The sequence below is a fragment of the Ranitomeya variabilis genome, chromosome 2, assembly GCF_051348905.1.
Source record: "Ranitomeya variabilis isolate aRanVar5 chromosome 2, aRanVar5.hap1, whole genome shotgun sequence".
Lineage (NCBI taxonomy): Eukaryota > Metazoa > Chordata > Amphibia > Anura > Dendrobatidae > Ranitomeya > Ranitomeya variabilis.
Genome location: NC_135233.1, coordinates 1022586754 through 1022601974, shown reverse-complemented (window position 1 = coordinate 1022601974; position 15221 = coordinate 1022586754). Strand labels below are relative to the sequence as shown.

General features: G+C 46.8%; 1 protein-coding gene across 1 annotated transcript in view; it reads right to left on the bottom strand.

The window, feature by feature from the left end:
• LOC143808555 (low molecular weight phosphotyrosine protein phosphatase-like) overlaps window positions 1-15221 on the bottom strand; it is a 42951-nt gene that overhangs the window by 24193 nt on the left and 3537 nt on the right. The window contains exons 3-4 of the mRNA XM_077291339.1: window positions 3650-3763; window positions 1625-1686 (exon numbers count right to left, since the gene is read on the bottom strand). Coding sequence (XP_077147454.1) covers window positions 1625-1686; window positions 3650-3763 — 176 coding nt within the window. The remainder of the gene's footprint in view (window positions 1-1624; window positions 1687-3649; window positions 3764-15221) is intronic.

The following is a 15221-nucleotide window of genomic DNA, read 5'->3' as shown; positions in this document are numbered from 1 at the left end:
TAGGAGAAATTGACAAATTTGGGAACAGATCTATTAAAGTAGAGGTTTAAAATTAACCAAAACACAATTGGCTGGCACAGCAGCAAAGTCATTGTTCAATGGGGTTGTACAAAAAAAAAGGATTGGAAACAATGCAGGAAGGCTGGAAAGCCCATTCCAAATAATGGCAACAAAGAAAGCCAATGGACTTCCATGGGCTCCATTGAAATACAATACAGCACAAAACAGGCAGCAAAGAAAATGCAGAATGGATTTCAACAATGGTCTCTGGGCCCACTTTACTTCTCCAGGTTCGGTTCATTCATATCTAGTCTCAGAATACAGATTCTGTTCTTACGAGTGGTCATTCCACTGTGCTAGATGTCACTCCAGTCAACAAAACAAGAACAAAAAAGACCGAACTCATGCCCAATGGTTGTGCTGAATAATGATATTTATTGTAGATATAGAACAAGATAGGGTAGGAGGGAAAACACAATACCAAAAGGAGGGCACTGACCAGGAGACGGAAAAAATGCTATATATAGTATACTGTGATACCCATGAGGGTAGATTAATTATTAAAGAGTAAATAAATAAATAACACAGTATGAATCCAAATCCATAAGAAAAAGTTATAACAGGTGTATCTATATGGGAAAGTAAAGTGCTAGTGCGATCATGCTAAAGGCTTGGGCAGCAAGTTAGACAACAGAGATTAAAACACATAAAATTATGTGCTGCTGGCTGATAGTAAATAAAATATAAAGCTGCATGATAATTACCTGTTATGTGTATGAAAGCCGTCTCCTGGATGCGCCCTGCCCCGACACGCGTTTCAGCGTCTGCCTTCGTCAGGGGATCTTATACTGCATAAGTTGTATGTCTTTATTATCATATTTTTACAACTTTTTCTTACTGTAATCACTGAACCTTTTTTTGTATTAAAGTATAAAACTTTAACAAGTTGAACCTTGAATGTTCTAAAAGAATCCATAGCCTAAGGTGTGAGCCTTATGAGTGGTAGACATTATTAGTATTAATATTTCCGGGACTAATCGCCCGTGTATTCGGTGAGTGGTGGCAGCGTGTATGAGCGGGTGTGTGGCCTGGGTCGGCCCGTGACTAATTAGTTACACCACGGAATAGGGATCCGTGACACCGTGACTTGAGCCCTTTATGGTCAAGATCATGGGTGTCCCAAAGGTATGCTATGACTTTAAGAATAAGATTCTTATGTAGTAGTTCCTGATGAAGGAGTTCTTTGAAACTCAGAAACACGTTGAATAAAGACCTCGTTTTAACAATACCTTTGGACTACATGATTCAGCAGCGCAGAATTTGACCACGTTCTCCTACATTGTATTCTCAATGGCCGGTCCCTCGTGGATCTGTAGCAGCGAATCTTTCCAATGCTTGTCTTAAGCTACGTCTGGTGAGTGCTTTTACCTTGCATTGACTGCTTAATCTCAGATAAAACCCTATTGCACTTTTTCCTCCAACAGTTTTCATAGCAAATAACTTTTTTTTTTTTTTTTTTAATTAAATTTTCATTAAAAAGGCACGATTTATTTAAAAAAAAAAAAAATTGCAGCAAGCAATTATAAAGTAATGGCTACGCATTTGGAAAGAATAGTTCACTGACCTCAGATTATTTTCATCCATGCATAGAATGTAGTCATAGGAGAGGAAATCATCATTTGTGATCTGGATATAAAAAGAAATACTGGATCAACCAGACATATTGACTACATTACTTCATACTATTGAGTTATGTAACAATTCTGGCAAAGTCGTGATGCTCCTCGGACTAAAAAGTGGCCATGGCGCCAATTGTACAGAAGTGATCATTGATCCCGCATGTACGACGAAACCAATACTTCCTAGAAAATTAACAGTGGCATTCCATACCCCATCTCCTGAAGAACAACTTTAGGCCCAGAAAAATCCTTATGTTGGTAAAAGGGGGTTCTCGGAAATGTTATCCTAAACTAAAAGGAGAATAATTTTCCGGGTCCAGTCTTTGACTATGTTTTAGCAAAGTTTTTCGAGAAAATAAAACGAAAACTCTACAAAATCTCAAAAGCTTAGAGCTTCTGCTACGGAAACAGAGCATAAAACTGCACATAGCATTTAGCTATACAAGAATATGCTTTTGGTTGAAAATGGCTTTATACCAATAATCGTTATATTAGCGGACACAAAACTGCAGACTATAATAACTCAGTGGATGAAGAAGAGTTCTATAAAGGAGTAAAGAGACCCTATTGCACTCCTACCTGCGACATACTACTGAAGATCCTACAAAGCAGCTACAGCCTTACTTTGCAAAAGAGCTGCCAGAGGAACAATCAGGATTCAGACAGGGCAGAGGAACAAGAGATGTATTTGCTAACCTTAGATGGATAATGGAAAAAACAAAACAATAATATAACAAAGAACTATTTTTGCTTCATCGACCATGTTGATCGCCAGAAACCTTGGAATACCATGAAAGATATGGATGTGCCGAACTATCTGATTAGTCTCATTAGAAACATTTGCATTGACGAAGAAGCAATAATCTGAAAAGAACACGGTTCAAAGTAGAGCAAGGCGTCAGACAAGGCTGCATCCTGTCACCATTTCTCTTCAATTTATATGCAGAAACTATTTTCAGGAAGCCTGGACTTGCCGAAAAAGAATGAATCAAAATTGCTGGACAAATCATCAACAATCTGAAATAGGCAGACGATGCAACACTGATAGCAACAAGTGTAGATGGAATGAAGGACTTATTAGAGTGTCAAGGAGGAAAACTCGAGCGTAGGACTTCTACTCAATACAAAGAAGACAAGGATATTGACTACTGCCAGGTACGATGGGGACACATTTGAGATGGACGGCGACGTACTGGAAGTTGTAAAGGACTTTAACCTACTCGAATCCATGATCATTTAAGATGCAGTGACAACACCAAAAGTCAGTAAGAGAATAGCTATGGACTAATCAACAAGTCACTGGACAAAGTCTACAAATTGAGGGACATTTCATTGACGACAAAGACACAGCTTGTACATAATCTAGTCATTTCTGCAGTAACATATGGATGAGAAACCTGGACGACAAAGAAACAAGACAGAAGGAGAATTAACACCTTTGAAATGTTGTGCTGGAGAAAAATGTTATCAATACCATGGATGGCAAGAAGAGCAAACAAATCAATTTTGGAATAAATCAAGTCAGACAAGTCACTCGAAGCAAGGATCACCAAGCTACGACTTGCCTACTTTGGACACAACATACGAAGAGAGCAATCACCGGAGAAGGACAGCATAGTTGGAAGAATAGAAGGAACAAGGCGAAGAGGAAGATCAGCAACCCAATGGCTTGCTACTATAAATATGAAAGACACTGGTGGACCTAACTAGACTTGCACAAAATCGATCTTCCTACAGAGTGTTCATCCATCAAGTCACCATGGCTCAAGATCGAGCTGAAAGACGTTAATAGAGACCCTGGAAAAAAAAAAAAATGTAAAAAAAAATCCCAAAACACTGAGCTGTCTCCAGTAAGACACGGCACAACAATATGGAAATTACAAAACAGCACAGCAAGAGGGTCCCTGCCAAATAAATAAAAGCTTGCATAATGGATAGGATTCAATAACGGAAGGAACGAGGTACATTACCTGCCTGGCAGTGTGATTCATAGAAACGCCGTGCTTCTTCATACAGTTCTGGCCACGATAGTCTGGGGGGTTTCCTATTTTATAAGTAGCGGTGGCCGCACTGTCTATGTTCCACTAGAATAGAAAGACAAAACAGTCCAATTCACCGACACATTTATATACGCCATTATCAACCTAGCAACGAATTTAGTACTAAGAGTTCCTGGTAGTTTTTAGTGGTATTCATTCATATTTTGAAGAAAACCCTCTTTATATTCATATGTAAATTAGCTGCTTACAGCACAGTGGGTGGGACTGCACAACTCCAGAGTTCCCTCTTTTCACCTCCTGCTATACTGATCAACGGCAATGAGCTATCCCATAAAAGAAAAAGTGCTCAGAATTACACAGCCCCACCCACTGTGCTCAGAACCTCATTTGCATACCAACAAAGCATTCTTTAACTATTAAGTGTATTCTTAAACTAAAGGAATGGCCTCTTTGCTGAAAGAAGTTGTTCACTACTTGGACAACCCCTTCTCATACCACACGTTTGACCCCGATAAAATAAAAATAAAAGTTTATACTCCCCTCCCGTGCCAGCACTGTTCCAGAGGTGTCAGCACTAGTTCTCCAAGGGGCTCTTGTGCGGTTGTTAAAACACGTGACCCTGGCGCACAATCAGCGCAGGCGTCACTGTCCCCACCTTCAGACAAATTGAGCATGACGAGGAAGTCAGAGACCAGCTGCAGACCGGACTTCCTCTGTCACACAACCGCACAAGAGTCCTGGGACCGCGAGTGCGGACACCTCTGGAAGGCTGCCAGTACAGGAGGGGAGTAGAAGCTTTATTTGATCAGAGCCAAACATTGAGATCAAGAAGAGGTTGTCCTTGTAGCGGACAACCCCTTTAAGGCCTGCAGACCAGGGCTACATGGTGCCAGACTGAACAAAAATAGAATTTAGTCTTACCGGTAAGGCTACGTTCACATTTGCGTTGTGCGCCGCAGCGTCGGCGCCGCAGCGCACAACGCAAACAAACACGCGGCAAAACGCACGCTAAAACGCTGCGTTTTGCGCCGCATGCGTCGTTTTTGCCCGCAAGTTGGACGCAAAAAAAATGCAACTTGAAGCGTTTCTTGCGTCCAACGCTTGCGGCCATGCGGCGCAAAACGCAGCACAACGCATGTCCATGCGCCCCCATGTTAAGTATAGGGGCGCATGACGCATGCGGCGCCGCTGCGGCGCCCGACGCTGCGGCGCTGACCGCAAATGTGAACGTAGCCTAATTCGGTTTCAAGGAACCTTCCACGACAGCAGTATCGGAAGATGTCTCCCCGCCCTAATATGGGACAGGAAACAAATAGGTTAAATACCCCTCCCCTTCCTGCAACCACCAGTGTTTTTGCTGGACACAGTAGCTTGTATAGTTACCACTCAAGTGCAGGAATCATCCAATAAGAATAAATCAGATAGGGAGGGAAATTAGTGCTGTCATGGAAGGTTCCTAGAAACAATTACCGGTAAGACTCATTCTATTTTCTCCAGTCACCTTCCACGACAGCAGTATTGGAGTAATGCCAACAGCTAAATTTCTTAGGGGGGACAATTGCCTGCAGAACGCGTCTGCCAAACGATAGGTCCCTATTGAAATTTAGGCTGTAGTGCCTGGTGAATGTGTGGACTGATGACCAGGTGGCGGCTCTGCATATCTGCTCAGACGATGCGTTCCCTCTCTCTGCCCAGGAAGTCGAGACTGAACGGGTGGAGTGGGCCTTCAGCGATGCCGGAGGTGCAAGCTCTTGAGTTGAATACACTAGACAAATGGCTTGTTTGATCCAGTTAGCGATTGTACTTTTAGCTGCCTTTTTTCCGTCCTGTCAGCTGGACGAATAGGTTTTGGTCTATCCTCCAATTTTCAGTCTGTTGGAGGTAGAAAAGGACCACCCTGCGGACATCCAGGGTGTGAAAGGCTTCTTCCTTCGGATTAGAGGGATTTGGACAGAATGAAGGTAAAACGATATCCTGACTTTTGTGGAAATCCGAGACCACCTTAGCCATAAAGGAAGGGTCTAGCTTACGGATTATGCTATCCATGGTGCATAATCCGAGGACGAGGGATGGATGGAGCGACAATGAGAAAGTCGTCTAAAATGTGAGATGATGGAAATCCCTTGTTGTCGGATAAAGGTCACCGCCTCCGCCATTATCTTGGAAAACACTCGAAGCACATGATAATAGGCATCCCTCAGGTCTACCGTAGCCATCACCCAATCCTGTCCAAATGAGCAGGATTGCTGACTTGACCGATTCCATTTTGAATCTCCTGTATTTGATTACACGATTCAAAGCTTTCAGGTTTATGATATTCCTGTGTTTTCCAGATTTTTTTTTTTTACACAAAAAATAGGAGAGAATAGTGGCCTTCCCCTATCTCTGGATGAGGTACAAGGGAAATCACGTTTGCGTGAAGAAGATCCTGCAGATCTAACATTAAGGACTCCCGCAGGTGTGGAGACTGTAGGTAGGTAACTGTCAGACACTGAGGGGGAGGACTCCCGAATTCTAACCTCAATCCGTCCCATATGGTTCGGAGAACCCACCGATTTGTGGAGATGTTTTGCCACTGGGCAAGAAAATCTGAGAGTCGACTCCCGACAGGAGCGCAGTCATTGTTTATCAGGAGTCTGCTGATGTTGGGGGACAAGGATATTTCTGTCCTTACCTCCTTTTGGGTAGCTCCATTGTCCTGTTTTACCTTTCCCCTTGTAGTCTCTCTGGGAAGACTGGTCATGGGAGAGACGAAAAACAGTTTCCTAGAGCTCTTCTGCTCTGGAAGAGATTTCTTTTTATCCGTAGCCTTGTCTAAAATTTCGTCAAGGGCCCGGCCAAATACATAGAGTCCCTGAAAGGGAATACCACAGAGCTTAGTTTTAGAGGTATGGTCACCCCCCTCATGACTTAAGCCATAGTGCTCTCCTGGATGAATTGGAGAGGACTGCTGATCTTGCTGGTACACGGATGGACTCAGCCGAGGCATCCGCCAGGAATCCCGATGCTTTCTGGAGTAGGGGAAGAGAGTCCAGTATCTCCCTAGAAGCCTGGGTAAGGTGATTTTCTAACGTGTTAAGCCAGCGGAGAACAGACCTGGCGACGCACATAGAGGCCACATTCATTTTTAATAGATTAGTGGAGGTGTCCCAGGATTCCCTTAACAAGCTCTCGATTCTACGATCCATGGAATCCTTGAGCTGGGAAGAGTCCTCGAAAGGGAGAGCCGTCCTTTTAGAGACCCTGGACACCTGCACATCTACCTAGGGGATCTCCTATAAGGAACAATTTCCTTCCCTCGGGAAGCGGATTCTTAACTCTGAAGGGACACTAAGTCCTATTCCAGGGAGGCCTGTTGTGAACTATACTTCTTGGCTCCCTCTTGTGGTCACTAGTGATTTGGCACTTGGATTGTCTTTTACCAGGTTTGTACTCACCTGCTTCGTTAGGCCTGGGGTGTTGCTATTAAACTTCCTGGATTCTCAGTCCAGTGCCTGGCATCGTTGTAATCAGTTCATTTCTGTTTGCTCCTGTCTTCAGGTCCTGGTTCTTTGCAAGATAAGCTAAGTCCTGCTTTCTTACTTTTGTTTATTTGCATTGTTCTTATTTTTGTCCAGCTTGTACAAAATGTGATTCCTGATATCGCTGGAAGCTCTAGGGGGCTGATATTCTCCCCCCTCACCGTTAGTCGGTTTGGGGGTTCTTGGATATTCAGCGTGGATATTTTGCAGGGTTTTTTGCTGACCATATAAGTCATCTTACTATCTTCTGCTATTTAGTCAGTGGGCCTCTCTTTGCTAAAATGTAGTTCATTCTTACGTTTGTCTTTTCTTCTTGCCTCACCGTTATTATTTGTTGGGGGCTTGTATTTCTTTGGGGTCTTTTCTCTGGAGGCAAGAGAGGTCTTATTTTCCCTGATAGGGTTAGTTAGTTCTCCGGCTGGCGCGAGACGTCTAGGATCAACGTAGGCACGTTCCCCGGCTACTGTTAGTGTTTGTGCTAGGATCAGCTATATGGTCAGCCTAGTTACCACTTCCCTATGAGCTGGTATTTATGTTTGCAGACTTTGCTTAATCTCTGTGATCCCTTGCCATTGAGATCATAACAGAGGCCCCACTCATGAAGGATAAGGTTCTCAATATTTCCGTGTATGGGAAACCCCTTTTTGGTCCCTAGGTTCCAGAACAATTCGTCCTGTACGGACTGTTTCACTTCCTCCTCCACCCCCATGGTGCCTTTCACCATCCTAATCAGCTCTCCCATATCATCGGAAGAAAAAATAGAATTATTCTTACCGTTAATTCGGTTTCTAGGAACCTTCCACGACGGCATATGGAGGTTGTCTCTTTGCCCTAATGGGGAACAGGAAACACAGAGGTTAAAAGGACCTCCCACCTCCCACTTGCCAGTGACTTACAACTGAGACCATTGCACTGGTTTACCTTTAAAATCCCAGAACTAATCCAGGAATATATATTGGGTGGGAAATTAGTGCCGTCGTGGAAGGTTCCTAGAAACCGAATTAACGGTAAGAATAATTCTATTTTCTCTAGTCACCTTCCACGACGGCATATGGAGGAATACCAACTAATTTGGCACTAGGGAGGGACAACGGCCTGGAGTACTTTACGGCCGAAGGCTAAGTCCTTATTGGACAATACATCCAGTCTGTAATGTTTAGAGAAGGTATGGAGTGAAGACCACGTTGCTGCCCTGCAAATCTGCTCCGGAGATGCGCCTGCTCTTTCTGCCCAGGAAACCGATGTAGATCTGGTTGAATGGGCTTTGATCCCTACTGGAGGCAATTTGTTTTGAGCGAGGTAGGCTTCCGTTATAGCTTTCTTGATCCATGTAGCGATGGTACTTTTGGCTACTTTTTTCCCCTTGTTTTGTCCTGAGAGATGGACAAATAGGTTATGATCAATTCTGAACGTGCGGGTGTGGTCCAAGTACTGTAGAAGGATGCGCCGGACATCCAAGGTGTTGAATCTTTTTTCTTCCAGGTTTGCTGGATTGTGGCAAAAGGTTGGTAGAAAAATCTCTTGAGAACGATGGAAGTCAGAGATAACTTTCGGAAGAAAGGATGGATCAAGACGCAGCACAATTGAATCATCTCTTACTAGAAGATAAGGTTCTCTTGTAGACAAGGCTTGTAATTCACCAATCCTTCTGGCTGAAGTAATGGCTACCAAGAACACGGCTTTATAAGCTAGGTTTTGTGGAGAACAAGAGGATAGCGGTTCAAAGGGTGGACCTGTCAAACCTTGGAGAACTACATTGAGATCCCATGGGGGAACTAGGATTTGTTTTCTAGGATTCATTCTGGTAGCTGATGTCATAAACCTTTTAATCCAACGATGACTCGCTAAATCTTGATCAAAGACCGAGCTAAGTGCCGAGACCTGTACCTTGAGGGTACTAGGCCTGAGACCTATTTCCAAGCCTTTTTGTAAAAAGTCCAATATGATAGGTATATTAGGCTTGAGAGGGTCTGGAAGGTTAGGCAGACAGAATGAAGAAAACTTTTTCCAAATTTTATTGTAAATGGCGTTGGTAACAGGTTTCCTTGATTTTTGTAGCGTAGCTATGACCGGGATTGATAGCCCTTTAGCTCTTAAAACCTGGGTTTCAGCAACCACGCCGCCAAGCTCCACTTCTGAGGGTCTGGGTGGAGAATGGGACCCTGAGAAAGAAGATCGTGCTTTATTGGCAATATTACTGGTCCATCCACTTGTAGATGGATAATCAGGTTGAACCAACTCCTTTTGGGCCACAATGGAGCTATCAGGATAGTTGGAGTCCTTTCTAGGCGTATCTTTCGTAGAACCTTGGCAAGGATTGGGATTGGCGGAAAAGCATAAGCTAGATGAAACGGCCAATCTTGGGTTAGAGCATCCAACCCCCTGGGATTGCCTCTTGGGTCCAAGGAAAAAAAGGTTTCGACCTTTGCGTTCTGGTGAGAGGCGAAGAGGTCGACATCTGGATGACCCCATCTGTGAACCAACATGTTGAATATTTGAGGATCCAGGCTCCACTCGCCAGGATGGATTTCCTGTCGGCTTAGGTAGTCTGCCTGAATATTTGTAGTTCCCTTGAGGTGGATTGCTGTCAGGGATAGTAGGTGCTTTTCGGCCCAAGAAAAGATTCGAGCGGAGATCTTTATTAGACTGAGGGTTCTTGTACTGCCTTGGTGCCTGATATGGGCCACCGTGGTCATGTTGTCCGAGTATATCTGTACATGTTGACCCGAAATCTGACGACTTGCCGCTAGCAGGGTCTCTTCCACAGCTTTGAGCTCCCTGAAATTTGATGATTTCTCGGAAATCGATTGACTCCACTGGCCTTGATAGGGGACATGGTCTACTATGGCTCCCCAGCCCCTCTTGCTGGCATCTGTTTTGATGGTGGTTAGAGGGGACTGAATCCAGGATACTCCTTTCAGAAGGTTCCTGGGCTTCATCCACCATGTTAAAGAGGCTTTCACTCTGCCCGGAGTGTGGATCCTCTTGGTAAGAGTGCCAGGTCGACCATCCCAGTTGTCTAGAATGTGGGCTTGGAGAGTCCTTGAGTGGGCTTGAGCCCAAGCCACCGACTGTATGCAGGCTGTCATGGAGCCCAACAGCGACATTCCTTCTCGCAGAGTAGGGGACCTCAATTCTTTGAACTTCCTGATTTTTGTTAGGAGGGGAAGTCTGTGATCGTCCGGGAGGAAGGACATTTGTCTTGCTGAGTCCAGCATTACTCCTAGAAATCTCCTGGTTTTTGCAGGTTGAAGCTGAGATTTTTGTAGGTTTGGAATCCAACCTAGTGATCTCAGAACGTCTAGGGTGGTAGACACATGGGATATCAGGGTTGTCTCGGTGGAAGCTACTATCAGAAGATCGTCCAGATAGGGCACTATACAGACACCTTGTTTTCGGATGAATGACACTACTTCTGCCATCACCTTGGAGAACACCCTCGGTGCTGATGAAATGCCGAAGGGAAGGACTCCAAACTGATAGTGCTCCACCTGATGACTCCCCTGTATTGCAAACCTGAGATATTTCTTGTGTCTCTGGTGAATAGGGATGTGGAAATACGCATCCTTGAGATCGATGGTAGCCATAAAAGAGTGATGTTCTATCAGAGGAATCGCAGATCTTATGGACTCCATCTTGAATTTGCAATACTTCACGTGCTGGTTCAGACCCTTTAAGTTTATGATAATCCGGACGTCTCCCGAAGGTTTGGGGACCAGGAAGAGTCGGGAGTAGTGACCTTTTCCCCCACTCTGATTGTGGGACTGGGGAAATTACATTTGATTTGATCAGGTCTCTGAGACCTAAAGACAATAGGCTGCGATCCCTTGATGATGGAAGGGAAGTGACTTTTAGACCCTGAGGTGGGGGAGAAATTAACTCTATTAACAGGCCCTCCTTGATGACATTGAGAACCCAGTGGGAGCTGGTGATATCCTCCCACTGATCCACATATCTTGAGAGTCTTCCCCCCACCGGGTCGGAGTCATTGTTTGTCCTGCTGGGACTGTTGCTGCTGCTGCTGTTGCGGGACAAAAATATTCTTTCCCCTACCCTTTGCATAGCTCCACCTGCCGGTTTTTCCTTTGCCTCTTGCTTGAGAGGGCTGAGGTTGTGGGCCACGAAAAAAACGTTTCCTAGGCTGTTTTTGCTCGGGGAGCGCTTTCTTTTTGTCGGTGGCTTTATCAAGAATATCGTCTAGGGCAGGACCAAAGACGTAGTCTCCTTTAAAGGGTATGGTGCAGAGTTTAGATTTAGAAGTAATATCCCCACTCCATAGTTTAAGCCAGAGGGCTCTTCTGGCAGAGTTGGAAAGTACCAGGGATCTGGCGGCGACTCTTACGGATTCCAGAGAAGCGTCCGCCAAATACCCTGTAGCTTTGTGCAGAATGGGTAGGGAATCCAATATCTCGCCTCTTGAGGTACCTTGAGATACGTGATTCTCTAATTTTTCGAGCCAGCAGGAGAGGGCTCTTGCCACACAGGTGGATGCAACGTTAGCCTTAAGGACAGATGCAGAAGTTTCCCATGATTTTCTGAGGAGACTTTCGATTTTTCTATCCATGGGATCCTTCAATTGAGAAGAATCCTCAAAGGGGAGTGCAGTTCGCTTGGCAACTCTAGCCACCTGCACATCGACCTTGGGAATATCTAATTTAAGGTCGTCCTCAAGCAGAAATCTGTGCTTCATTTCTGAAGGGGTACTGAGACGCCTCTCAGGTAGTTCCCATTCCTGATTAATCATACTGATAATATTGGGATGAACTGGGAAGCCCACTCTCTTCTCTGATGAAAGACCACCGAACATCTGATCCTGTATGGACTGCGGTACAGGTTCCTCTTCTAGTCCCATGGTATTACGTACGGCAGAGACTAGATCCTCAATATAGTCTGAAGAAAAAAGGTACTTCCTGACCTCAGCTTTAGGTGATCTTGGATCCTCCCAACCCACAGATGAGGCATGAGAGAGGTCCGAATCAGAGTCAGATTCCACAACCTGTATCTTCCTCTTCTTAGCCGGGGAATGAGGTTGTGGTAGCGGAGATGGAGGTGGGGGTGGAGGTGTAAAAGCTGCCAGAGAAGATTGCACCTCCTGTTTCACCAGTGAGCGAATCTCATCCAACAGAGATGGCTGCTCAGCTCTTATTATTCTGTTGGTACATGACTGACAGAGTTTCTTGTCCCAGTTAGGAGGACATTTAGTGGAACAGATAGGGCACTTTTTCCTATAGGCACCTTTGGGGGCAGGTTTTTCTCCCTGAAATATATAAGGGAGAGAGGGGTGAGGACTTCAAACCCCTGCTACACTCCTCCCGGATCCCATCCCTGCAACACTTACAGAGGCAGGGGTGGCGCTGGGCTCCGCAGATACGGGGCATGAAGAACCATCCATACTGAAGGAGATAGCCTTACCTCAGTGGTGGTTCAGCAGGCTTTTATGGACGCCGTCCTAGCACCTGCTCCAGCGATTAATCCCCCTCCAGGATCCAGGTGAGGGAGCTGCGCGGTCCGACACGCCGGCCAGCGAAACCCGGAAGTACCGGCTTCTTAGTGTATGAAGAAACCGGAAGTGACGCGCGCGAACCTCCGTCGTCACTTCCGGAACGCTGAGCCGGCAGCATGGAGGAGGAGGACGCCGGGCAGCTCCAGGAGGAGCCCGGTCAGGGAACCCAGGCCTGCTTTGCCCTCGTGGGGGCGCGGGAAGGCCGGGAGGGAGTCCCGAGGACCTGCGAGCAGGACGACGGGAGCAGCACAAGGAGGAGGCCAGAGGCGACCATCTGCTGCCCGGCTAGACAGGCAGCGCCTGTAAAGGTACCGTAGTCGCCGGCCACTACAGCACATGAAGAAACCTCTCCCTGTCCCATGGGGAACAGGAAAGACACTGGCAAGTGGGAGGTGGGAGGTCCTTTTAACCTCTGTGTTTCCTGTTCCCCATTAGGGCAAAGAGACAACCTCCATATGCCGTCGTGGAAGGTGACTAGAGAAAAAGGTTTTTTTCGGAGTGGGAGTGGAACCCTCATTCTCCCAATGTCCTTTGAACCAGAGGTACGGATCTAGCCAGAATCAGAGTCCAATTCCACAGGAGCCATTTTCCTCTCTCAGGAGGAGGTGGTTGTGGTATCAGGGTCTGGGAAAGAGTAGTCAGAGAGGATTGAACCTCTTGTTTTATGAGGGACTTTATGCTGTCCAGGAGAGAGGGCTGTTCAGTACGTAATATGTCGTCCATGCAAGGCTGACAGAGTTCCTTCTTATATGCAGAAGGAAGTCTGGAGGTACATATACCACACTTGCGGCTGGGCACCTTATCCTTTTTAGGGGCAGGGACCTTGTCTCCCTAAAAGAGAGAGAAATGTATACTAATTCACCATAAGGTTATACCCTGGACAGTAAGGGACCACATCTGCTACTTACAGTAGGAGGGTGAACGCTGGGCTCTGTAGAAGCAGAGTGTAAGGGTTGGTCACCGTCCATAGGTCAGTCCGTGACAGTCACAAAGGAACTCAGACAAATGGGCCTTACCTGGAGGCATCCCCAGACCAGGATTTTAAAATATCGAGGTCCCAGCGTTAGTTGAGTGCTCTTCCTCCCTGTGGTCAGAAGGGGGGGAACTTCCAAGAGGACGCCCCAATTACTGCCTGCTCCGGAAGACGCTGGCCGATGCGCACGTGTGCTCCAACGTGAAATGCACAGGAACAAACCGGAAGTTCGGGCAGACGTCACTTCCGGTGCGCGTGCGACGCTGGATCCAGCAGCAAAGCAGGAGGAAGATGCCGAGGAGCTACAGGAGGACCCCGGGCACACGTCACCGCCCTGCTTTACCCCACGAGGAGGCGCAGGAAGGGCGGGAAGGGGGTCCTGAGACGCACAAGAGCTGTGGAGACGGGAGCAGCCACCGGAGGAGAGCGGAGCCCCCGACCTCTGCTGCCAGGCATAAAAGGGTAAGAAGTGCTCCCGATCGCCGGCCACGGCAGCACTATCCCGGACCTCTTCATGCACCATAGGGGGTCAGAAAAAACACCGGTGATTGCAGGAAGGGGAGGGTATTTGACCTCTTCTGTTTCCTGTCCCCCATTAGGGCGGGGAGACATCCTCTGATACTGCTGGCGTGGAAGGTGACTGGAGAAAGAGAGAGAAAGGTGAAATAAGTTACTTTATAATTATCTGGACAGCAAGGGACCTCATACACTACTTACAGTAGGAGGGTGAACGCTGGGCTCTGCAGAAGCAGAGTGCAGGGGTTTGTCGCCGTCCATACGGTCAGTCAGTCACAGAGGGACATAGACAGATGGGCCTTACCTGGAGGCTTCCCCCCGACCAGGAATATATAGTATCGAGGTCGCCAGCGTGATTAGTGCTCCTCCTCCTCCTCCCTAGGGGGTGATGCAAGAAACGCCCGTCATGGCTGCTGCTGGGGCCGAACAGCACGCCCTCGCTCTCCAGCGTAGATCGCATAGGGATGAAACCGGAAGTTCAGAAGCGTCACTTCCGATGCGCGCGCGGCCTCCGGCAGCATCAAGGAGGGAGGAGACAGCCAGGAAGCTACAGGAGGACCCCGGTGCACTTCACCACCCTGCTTTACCCCACGAGGAGGTGCAGGAAGGGCGGGATAGAGTCCCAAGTCACGCGGTGGACGCGGAGATGGGAGCAGTCACTGGAGGAGGAGAGCGGAGCCCCCGACGTCGACTGCCCGGCACATGAAGGTAACAGCACTCCCGATCGCCGGCCACGGCAGCACTATCCGAAACCTCTCCATGTCCCATAGGGGACAGGAAAAACACTGTTGGTTGCAAGAAGGGGAAGGGTATTTAACCTCTTTGTTTCCTGTCCCCTATTAGGGCGGAGAGACAACCTCAGATACTGCTGTCGTGGAAGGTGACTGGAGAAATTACATCACATTGAATTAGTCTCAGTAGTGTGTCCTTCACAAAAAAATCCAACACTGTTAGACGGTTTGTGCTGGTGTTTTTAACTTTTATTTTTATCATTAGTATTTCTCTTTAGGCCCTGCTTTGGTCCCCCCT